Below are 10,746 nucleotides of genomic sequence, written 5' to 3' on the forward strand. Positions count from 1 at the left end.
GTGTGTGTGTGTGTGTGTGTGTGTGTGTGTGTGTGTGTGTGTGTAAAAGAGAGGACACGGTTTTCACGCTGCACGTGCCGAGGAGATAATCCTTCTGTTCAGAAGAGGCGAACCCTTAAATCGTAGAGCGAGGATGACTTTGCACTTCAGCGAAATCAGCCTCCATCTCCCCGCGAAGCTTAATGAGTTCACGCGGCGAGGGCACTTTGTTAATTATGCAGAGGGGAGATAACGGACGACAAAGATGAAGCACTACTTCTCTTAACTGTCAGGTGGTTTGAGTGTGAGGAGTTCGTTCAGGCTGACTGACACGTCTGAAAGCTGTTAGCCTGACGGAACAAATGTACACGAGTGTGTGTGTGGAGCTGGATCAGCACCAACAAACTACACTTTGAGTATCAGTTGGTTTGATAACATGTTTTCTGTTGTCAGTCTCCTACAAGCGAGACCTCTTAGTGCTTTGTAATTTTTATAAAAACAATTCGCATAATTACTAGGTTTTAAAAGTTTTTCCCCCCTGATTTTATTTTTGTTTTATTATTAGTAAAGTGTAAAGACAAAAAAAATTCTGCCAAATTGCTTTGGCACTAAAGCCTCACCCAGCATGCAAGAAGAGAGAGAGCCAGAGCCTGTAAAACTGATCTGGAATCTCAGGGTTCAGGAAAGGCAACAGTCCACAGACATCATCCATGCAGGGCACCTGAGGAAAGACAAAATACGAAAACATATGAGTCTGCGTGCTGCAGCTTTTAAAAGATAAACGTGACGCATGAAAAACTATAAAACTCAGATATTTCTACACAAAAAAAGAAAAAGTCTTTTATTTCGGTATGAACGGTTTGGTTTACTTGAGAGCAAAGAGTCGCCTCCTCGTGAAAGTAGCCCTTCATGAAGTCACAATATTCCCTGGATGTGATTTCACACCTTTAAGGGGTTAAAACAGTTTGTTAGTAAGAACTGGTTTTTTATTTATCATGTTCTGGATCAGCTTGTTTTGAAGTGTTTTCTAAAAAATAATAAAAGTCCCTCACCTCCCTTTGGTTCCGATGCAGCAGGGTCGGCCTGTGATGGTGCAGTCTATGTGAGGCAGGTTGGTGTGGTTCCCTGTGTTGTACCTGGTACAAATCTGAAAAACAGAGAAGACATTCAGTTTGCTGCTWTAACCTATTGCTGTGTCATATGTGTACATTTACAGACCTGAACATCTTAGGAGTAAACTTTACAGCCTTTCACTTCCTCTGGATGGCATTAATTTGGCCTCCAGTTCTAAYRTAAAAAACTTTGGTGGTATTTTGATCAGGATAWGTCTTTTATCCACCACAAACTGATCACATTTCCTCTCTCTTCTGCTGTCTTTAGTCACTCTCCTCTACGTGTTTGTTGTTGTAATTACTTGTATCAATAACGTGTGTTTTCTTTGTCTCTCTTTTAGAAGAAAATACACCTGGATCAGTCCTGTGTTTGTCTGTGTCTCTTTCCTGTCGCCTCAAACCCAGCCGGTCGAGGCAGATGGCCRCCTGTCCTGAGCCTGGTTCTGCTGGAGGGTTCTTCCTGTTAAAGGGGAGTTTTTCCTCTCCACTGTCGCCAGTGTGCTGCTCAGGATGGGAGACTGTGGTGAAGTGATTCAACTCAATCTGCTGGCTTCCTTAGATTGATTGTTTTTGTAAAGTGCCCTAAGACGTTTGTTGTGACTTGGCGCTATATAAATAAACTAAATTGAATTTACCCGCCAACACTGGAACAATTGACACAAGGAATAAAAGTACTCACCGGCCACTTCGTTATGTCATCGGGCCATTCATGAGGCGACACTGAAGCAGGCTCCAGACAAATCCTGAAGAGAAAGCAGAATATGTATTTGCTAAAACATAATACGTCAACAAAAAAAATATTCTGTAAGCTTTGATGTAAAACCTAGTTTGAGGTCTTACCTGGGGTCCTGGTGACACACCGAGCCGTACTGTCTGTCTTTGCCATTTAACTGAGGAGTGCTGGAATGCTGTGGCCACTTCACCCACACAGCTAGAGTACTCTACACAAATGCAAACAAAGATCAGAAATGCCCACGGCTGTTCCACGGGGATGAACTCTAAGAGCGCAGGAGCATGAAATACACACCGAGCATTCCTTCTCTGAAGTTTGGACGCAGCCAGAACGATCGTTCCGAACACAGCAAGCAGAGTTGCGTTCGATAGCTTTCTTTTCCCTGATAAGATCGTGCACCTGCCTGTCCTGTCGCATGCATGGAGAATATTTGGCCCCTAAGTGGATCAGGGCCTCCTAAAAACATACAGATAAAAAGGCAGATAAGAACAAATTAAACGGAGCGTTGTACACATCAGAGGATTTACTAAGAAGGGGTGGAGTGGTACTTACTGAACTAGGCCCGATCCAAAAGTTCTCCTGCTGTACGAACTTGACATTTTCGTAGACACCTTTGTTTCTTAAAACCTATTTCCATTGACATCCAAATATAAAAAAAACAGGCACAAATCAGTATTAAAACACTTGTGGATGAAGTGAAAATATGTCAGGCCTTAGATAAAAATGATCACTCACAGAATCAACAGTTTCATGCTGAGAAAAGCCAACTGGTGCTATTCCATAGATGCAAACAGCCAATATAGTGATGAGTAAATGGACAAAGGTGATCCAGTATGTAAAAAATGGCCTAATAGAGGCAGAAAACACATTTTATAAATAACCTTTGTCCTTCACTGTCAGTTTGTCCTTATTGAAAAAGATGTGAGGGGAGCTGCCGTACCTGTGGTCATCCATATCCTCTATCTGTCTCTTCACGTAACTATCTATTCGCTTCCGGTAGGTGCGGTTTGTGAGCTTTCCCACCATGCCCAACCCGTACGGCCTCTTTTCACGAGCGAAAAGCTTCTTGACGGGTACGACGATGCGCTGTCCACGCCGCTGTCCGTGAACGCTCACCACCTCCTGACGCAAGGGTACCTTTGGTGGTCCTGGGGTTCCTTCTTTGGCTTTACGCCATCCTCTTTCCAGGGGTCTATAAAACAGGCAACAAAAGAAAAGATCATTTTAAGAATGGAAGCGCTTATTGTTTGTTTGTTTTTTATTCATCAGGTGATTTTATTATATAGGATTTTCGGAACTTGCTTGTAACGCCACCCTGTCATCTAATATTTCACCAAAGAAATCCAAGAGGCAATTTTCATCTCAATGAGAAATCTTGTGATCTCCTGGCAGCCCAGCTCCAATAACAACTCCCCTACAGTAACTCACAGCATGAGGTGACTTCTCTCCAGCTCTGTCTTATCTAAGGCGCTGCCCGTCAGCTCCTTTTCATCCTTCTTGGAGCTGGGGTCCACCTCTTTGATGGCCATCTCAGATGGTGACTCAAACACCTCGTCGGCATACGTGGACATCTCCTCTTGCATCAGGATATCCTAAAACACAAACAAGAGTTACACAGTAACAATGGAATAAGGAAACAAAACCATTACTATAAACTGCTTTTCAAGCCTTACTCTTGCAAAGAAAGACGTGTCCAGCTCATCGGGAAAGTCAACCATGTCTTCCTCCACGAAGCTAGCGGGAGTGAAGCTTCGCCTCTGAGCTCGCCTTAGAGTGCTCTCTCGTAATGAGCGGCCCTGAAAGATACAAAACAAGCACGTGCAAATACAAAATTGTTAAACAAAATAACGAAACGTTCAATTAGGATATTTTTTATACGTCCTTAGAGAAACGTCACCTTGACCAACGCCGCCGCAGCCCTGAAGCTCATCTTTGCCACCGACTCCCTCTTACGCCGGCGAGGCAGTCGGTTGAGACCTGAGCGGGAACTGGTGAAGGAGCAAAGCGACGCGGCTCCGGGAGTGATGGGGGTCTGAGGCACGCTGTAGCCGTCCACTTCCTCCACCATGCGAAAGGCTCGTCCACGAGCCAACGGGTCCACAATCTGGAGACCAAGACAAGTTCTCATCACAAACCAACAGACGTAATTTACAGGCCGAAATTCAACATTGATTCAACAAATAAATCATATATGCTGATGTGCACAAAARCATCAAGTATAATCACAGTAAGACAGTCAAATTTCTTAGTAAAGCAGTTTACCTTTTGCATGCCATGTTGTGAAGAGGGCACGTAGAGAGGAGGTGGGGTCTCAGTGCTGGTCAGCGAAATGTTGTCCTGGCTTGGCAGATCCATCTCTCGGATCACTTGTGGTTTCAGTTTTCCATAGCGGAGGCTGCAGTGCCGCAGACTCTTCCTCTGCCATTTCTGGGTGGTGTCGCCATCTTTACTGACCCCAAACCAGTCCGCTGTTCCCCTAAAGCCAGAAACATAAGCTTGCATTTATTTGCAAAAATAGGCATCTGCACCCTACATTCTCTTAGAGCCAAACACTGATGATTATAAAGGATCCTATAAACGCAGAAAAAAAMCCCCACAGATCCCAGGTTGTAGGAAAGCTCTAGCTAGTCCAAGTGGTGGGCAGAGTGTGGGGAACAAGCCTAGGCATGTCTACATCCAAACACATTGACACACTGAATTTCTGCTTATATCAAAAAAAGGTATAGATGTTGCAAATAAAATACAGATTTCCCTATTCTCAGTTGGCACCAGCAGACAGAAAATCCAATTAACTTTTTATTTGTGTCCTCCACTTACATTCTAACACCCTCCCTCCCCAACCAAAAAAATAAAAAATAAACTTCATGTATGCACACACRGTAATTCTGTTGAAGTGGAAGCCTAATGAGCACCAGAGCAAACAAAGTTACAGCTCCCCAAGGCCAGGAAGTGGAAGTTGAAACATTCTTCAAAGCGAAGCTCGGGCAAGCTGGCTCGTTTCTCCACTAATTACAAGCTGCACAATGAATGCTACGAGGCTCACAGCTAAGAAAATATCCATCAGCGCTATCACMAAGAAGTTGACATAGGACAACAAACTTAGTGTCTATTCTTGCAGCAGAGATATGACTTGTTCCAGTGGATTTGATTAAGGTCAGGGCCTAACCTTATCTAATTGATCTGGTGTACGGTCCTTCAAAGGCTGGCCCAGTAACAAGCATCATTACAAAGCAACAACAGCCTGTGGTGGACTCTGTTCTACAAAGTGGTGAAGAAAAAAAAAGGGACCCCTCCAACTACTGAAATGACTCAGCTCTGAATAAATGTGACTTTGTAGCAAAAGGCAAGCTTTTGGTTTCGAATGCTTTTATGACTCACATAAAAAGAAATATCTGTGGGAACGTGACTAAGAACCAACATCCAGTGAGTGAGAAAAAGAACAATTCCTTATTTACTCGTGGTGGAAAGCCACTTCCCATCGTACCTGAGCAGAGTTCTGGAGAGAGAATGGTGTTTCCTGACGCTGCGGCGGGCAGCCCGGTGCCCCTTAACAGGCACAGTGTTAATCCTTTCAAAGTGCACTCGCCTGCTGCTGTGACCCCGGCAGGGCAGGAAGGTGGCAAGAAGAGACAGAGAAAAGAAGGTGGAAAAAAGAAACAAAAACAGGAAGTGACAAAGGAAAAAAAAAATGCAGCCGGACAGTGATGTAGCCATCTTCATGCAGAAAGAGCGAAGCAGACTGTTAAGCTTTGTCTAGGCTTTAAAGGGATCCACGATTAGTTGTAACTTTAGACTTTATTTGATAAACGTTTATTTTAACTGTAAAATAAAGACTGTAAAAATACAGTAGGCTGTTTAGTTTTTATAATTTTTAAATTAAATTTAAAAAATATATTACACGGACTGAGCCATTTTATATACACGCAAAGCCTTCTGAGTAAATGATGACGTCGATAGTTTTTTTTAATTTACAAAAATGAACATCCTACAGTATTTTTACAGTCTTTATTTTACAGTTGAAAATACGTTTATCAAATAAAGTCTAATGTTACAACTAATCATGGATCTCTTTAAAAAGAAGTTTTATTTAGATTGCATGATGTTAATCACAAAGTGTTGTGAAATTTGAAAAACAGGTAAAGACAGAAACATTGTAGTAGTCAGGAGAAGTTTATTTTATATGCGAAAGGATAGCTTGCAACCTTTTTTTGCTTAACTCAGGAATCTCAAAATATTTATAAAACGTAATTGTCAAACTTAAGCGCCCAGTATGCTCCAAATGAACTGCCGAAATTGCCTCTCTTTGTCGCAGTAGAATGACGAAAATTGCGTCATTTTGTTCACGTCTTCGACTCTTCAGCCCCTTCTTGTCACAAAGCCCCACCCCCCTTATTGTGTGATTGGTCAGAAGTTCTTTGGCACATTTTTTTTCAAGCCTAAAGACGCTGCATTTTGCATCAACTACTCACTTCCAGAATGCGACTGTTGTACCGGATAAAGATGGTCAAAAAATCATGGATGGAGATAAAACGGACGTTAGGAAYGTGGGTGGATCTGTCTGACAAAAACTGTGGAGCTTTAACTGGCACAGATTTGTGGACAAATACAGCGGATATTAGAGTTTTGTCTTTTTTCCCCCTCTGCAGTGTAGACTCCACAGATACCACAGCAGGAGGTGTGTGCAAAATGAACTTCGTTCAACCACACGACCGTGCATTGTTCAGTCGGCTGCCAATCGACCATACTGGGCACTTAACTCCTATCTTTAAACATCATATGTTTGGTAGTCTGATAAATATAGTATTTTTTGGTGTTTTAATTATAAAACAGGAGAGAACTTAATGAGAAAGTGATGTTATTTAATGGCTCGAGTGTTTTTGTAGTTCCTCTTACCTCTTTATGGTCTGCGTAATGGACGACTGGCGTTGAAAGACAGGCCGCCGGGTGTCAAAGAGCTCACGCGGTGGAGACTGGAGGTATGACGTCTCCACCGGCATGCTGATACTGCGAAGGAACCCCTGCCTTTTCACCGGCTGCGCGGGGAAAAGATGCWTTGGGTTATGCGCGAACACAAATCACGCCATACAGCAAATGACGATGGGTGATAAATATYGAGGAAAGGCATTCAGTAAGGGAGAGCACCTGAACAAAAGTAGGAGGCTCGTCTAGTGACATCTGAGCCGTGGGAATGTCCAGCCGGAGCCAGGGAGGCTTCTTCCTCTGCAGGCTGCTGGTGCTTTCCCGCCGTGGTTCAGCCATCTTCTCTGTCTCACCCCAGGCCTTCCAGCTACACAGACAGAGACGYACACTGTAAATACTTGCAATTCAGAAAAAGAGGGGGAAAAACAAATTAAATCACAAACAGACTTGGAGCTGACTTTTGTGATGCAGARCTGTTTCACAAGAGGGTGCTAAGGCCCCTGTTTGATTCAAACTGATTTCTGCTTTCTGTTTACTAGAACTGATGAGAACACACAGCTGGTAACTACCTCCCAGAAAATTGTTATTTTTAAAAAGCCATTTGTAAGCGTGTTGGAGAGAGAGAGGAAGTTTGCAGTGTTAACCATAATCTCTTAATTCTCACTTTCATAACAGTCTTGATTCCTGTAGGTGGTTTAACGTAGCTCTGCTCCCGGTGGACTTCTATCAGACACTAATGACTGTGTACGCATTCCCAGGACGAGGCCCGCGGACCACATAAGGTGCTCAGAAAATCTCAGCATCAAACAGACTGTCTGTAACCGCAGCCCAACATTTCACTGTGCCAACAACCTCCCTTCTCCAGGGTTGCTTCCTGACATTTTCCTCTTTAAAACCAAATTAAAAGAATAATCAAAGTCTTTATGAAAACACAAATAAATTCAAATGCCTTTGTCACATTAACCAGTGACTTTCATCAGGTCACATCCCCGCGTCTCTAGTTACAACTCAAAGCTCTTCGCAAAAAAAAAACAACAACATCCAAGGCATTTAGTGACCACATCTGTTTCACATTGGCATTTAAATGCACCACAGGCTTCTGTTTTAGTCCATGTGATGACGGGAAGTGTTGTCTGTGGATCTCAGCGGAGGCGGAAGGAAARCCTCACACAGAGGTCAGCAGGGGTCATAACCAGCGTGGTAATGATTCAAAGTGGTCCAAGTCACTCCGTCCGCTACTTTCTTTATTAAAAGTCTATAGAGATGAAGAACAGTGGGGTAGCTTTTATATTACGACAAAGGGAAAGTTTTACAAACTGCTAAAAATATGGAAAAAAAATAGGATGCCATTAAAACAAGTAACGGCGCTTTAGATTGGAGAATGAGGGCAAGCACTGTGAATTTTCTCTTTGTTCAGCATACACAAAATGATTTGTGATTATTAACTAACCACTAGATTAAAGAACTAAATAAACATGTTAAAGAGGTCCTTATCTCTCACAGTGATCAGTTATACAAAATTATAAACGCGACACCAGAGTCACATCTTCAGCAGGATTTATTCTTGTAACAACAGCACCATCTTGCTCCAGGCAACATTTAATTACTTTTGCCATGAGTTCAAACAGCAGACTCCCTGATATAAAACAGATCTGCAGAAAAGGGGGGAAAGAGCATCGGCTTGATATTTGGAGAATGAAACAGGCTGAGACTCAAGTCACAAACTTCCTATGTTTCAGTCTGATCTCTCTGAATACTGCTCTTGTGGCTCCTTCCCTCCAAAGAGCGTGGAAGCTCTGGTGGAAGTAAACTAAGCTGACTTTTACGGCTCATTCACCGAGGTTCTTCAAATGCTTTAGGCTTTTTTTTTCTTTTCTTTTTTTTTTTTTTTGGTCTCACGTCTCCTTGTTTTTTGCTTTTCTTTGTGCAGATAAGTACAGAAATATCTGCTGTCAACTTGCAAGAGAAACTAAACCCACATACTTTAAAAAAACATTTGACACCAAGTATGTAAATTGATAAGATAATAATCTTAACAAGTGTTATTAATATATCAGAATGATGTGAAGAGAGGGGGAAAAAGACTGTACAAAGGTTCTGAAAACCCTGCCAGAAACTCTGACACTAAAGCATTATAATAATAAGCATGCTGCTATTGTTATGGTTCCCCTAAAAGCCTGCTGATCGGTAAGAGCATTTGGTGACAGCCCAAGGTAAACCTCCCACGTTCACCAGACAGCAGTGCCAAGCGCCTTGGTAGTCTGCCTCTTTTCCTTCTCTCTTGTCCTCTTCCAAAGTCAACACAGCAATAAAACTGGCATTTTCCTGAAACTCGTGTCTGAGGAGGAGTTTAGCTGGAACAGTTGGCGCTCTCATCACTCAAAACGTGAGCACGGCTGCAAGGGTGTTCCACGCTTCTTTTTTTTTTCTCCCCTCTTTGAAAGTTGCAAATCACAGCTTTGAGAGTGTTAGACCCAAGGCTGGTCCCTGTCTGAGAAAAACTCAATATTATGGGCAGGAAGTCCTTCAGAAGCAGATACCCTTGGGGAAGAAGCAGCGAACTTAGCCTCTGGCAAACATCCAGGCTTAAGGATTAGCTCTTTCCTGATACAGTGTGTTATCTAGCTTTATGTCTGAGAGAGAGGGAGAGAATTTAAAGAAATACCTTGGTGATGCATTGCATACAAGCCAAATAATTCTACTTATTCATTGCTTAGTGAATTCACCATTTCTTATCTTGCTCTCAAGGTGTTTGTCTCTTCGATGTTATGACAACAATTTGATGTAATAGTTTCCCACATTGCTCACATTCCCAGCTAACGTTTCAGACACTCGGCCTCGGTTTATTTTCTCAAGAAGATTTGTTTTACATTGAGATTCACACGTGAAGTGGGAAAGCACCAACATTCATAACGTAGCGTTAAGTCTTTYGAGGCCGGCTTCCTGCTCTGTGCAAAAAACCAACACCTCCCACTGCATCACAAGACCCATGACTCCCCCTGCGTKTGTTGCTTTTCATTCTAGGGCTTCGCTGCCTCTCCGGGACACGTTAGGCAGGAAGGACATGCAAACCAAAGACACGCTGACATCTCTGCAGGTGCTGGGACGTCCGATGRGACACAATGACCGGAGCTGACAGGATTAACCAGTACTCTCCTACTCTGTCTGGGGAGCTACAGTCTGTTACATTATATTCTTCATACAAACTCAGGTTTTAATTAAAACGGGGCCATTATGTATTTTCAAGGCAAATAATTCAATTCTATACCACAATCAACTATCTTCAGTTGCTATAAAAATGCTGTATATATATCAAAAATAACTTTTGACTTTGCATCATAGCTTATCTAAATATCTTGAAATTGGCCTCTATCTCTTTAAGAACCTCCTACCATTTCTGACACTCCCACTTTAGCACATCTTCACAACAATACTTTGGGGGAGGAGTGGTCTGTGGGACGGGAACTTGGCTGGGGACTGAGCGCCAGGGAGGAGCTACAGTAGGTACAAACAGGCGGTGCTTTGTTTGATGAGGGAATGACATTATAACATGACATAAAACTAAAAAACATTGATTTTGCATAATACCCTACCCCTTTAAGAACTAGCATTTCTTGGTAAAGATAATAGATTATATAGGAGAGGCCTATATGTCACTTGTGAAACTTAAAGGGGCAATTATGTAAAATCAACTTTTTTTGAGTTTTATATCATGTTATAATGTTATACTCATAAGAAACATGCCCAAAGCCTTGCTCTGACTCATTCATGCATGTTTGTGGAATCCTGCATCGTTTTTAGGAAGCCATGCTGAGGAGCAAAACGACAGGTGGGGACCAGAAATGCCTTTTGGGACCAGAAACGCCCCTGGGATGTGTCTTTAAGTCGAGCTTCCTCATGGCAGAGCGCCCCCCCACCCCTCCGCCCATGACTCCTGCAGGCTTTCGGGTGAAACTGAAAGTGAAACCTAACTGTCTGCTGAGCTCTCAACATTACCTGTAG

The 10,746-nt window shown here is 42.7% G+C and overlaps 1 protein-coding gene across 3 annotated transcripts in view; it reads right to left on the reverse strand.

The window, feature by feature from the left end:
• The window catches only part of rhbdf1a (rhomboid 5 homolog 1a (Drosophila)), a 37,997-nt gene that overhangs the window by 1,604 nt on the left and 25,647 nt on the right, over positions 1–10,746 (reverse strand). The window contains exons 2-17 of one of the 3 annotated variants that reach the window (XM_014024079.1): positions 6,967–7,111; positions 6,718–6,857; positions 5,309–5,416; positions 4,087–4,300; positions 3,722–3,928; positions 3,498–3,620; positions 3,253–3,416; positions 2,765–3,016; positions 2,560–2,671; positions 2,377–2,451; positions 2,119–2,280; positions 1,932–2,032; positions 1,771–1,834; positions 1,032–1,126; positions 849–924; positions 600–700 (exon numbers count right to left, since the gene is read on the reverse strand). In XM_014024079.1, the coding sequence (XP_013879533.1) occupies positions 600–700; positions 849–924; positions 1,032–1,126; positions 1,771–1,834; positions 1,932–2,032; positions 2,119–2,280; positions 2,377–2,451; positions 2,560–2,671; positions 2,765–3,016; positions 3,253–3,416; positions 3,498–3,620; positions 3,722–3,928; positions 4,087–4,300; positions 5,309–5,416; positions 6,718–6,857; positions 6,967–7,083 (2,111 nt within the window). In that variant the 5' untranslated portion in view covers positions 7,084–7,111. The remainder of the gene's footprint in view (positions 1–599; positions 701–848; positions 925–1,031; positions 1,127–1,770; positions 1,835–1,931; positions 2,033–2,118; positions 2,281–2,376; positions 2,452–2,559; positions 2,672–2,764; positions 3,017–3,252; positions 3,417–3,497; positions 3,621–3,721; positions 3,929–4,086; positions 4,301–5,308; positions 5,417–6,717; positions 6,858–6,966; positions 7,112–10,746) is intronic. The other 2 variants (XM_014024087.1, XM_014024096.1) reach the window with 2 other exon arrangements.

The sequence above is a fragment of the Austrofundulus limnaeus genome, unplaced genomic scaffold, assembly GCF_001266775.1.
Source record: "Austrofundulus limnaeus strain Quisiro unplaced genomic scaffold, Austrofundulus_limnaeus-1.0 Scaffold4, whole genome shotgun sequence".
Classification (NCBI taxonomy): domain Eukaryota; kingdom Metazoa; phylum Chordata; class Actinopteri; order Cyprinodontiformes; family Rivulidae; genus Austrofundulus; species Austrofundulus limnaeus.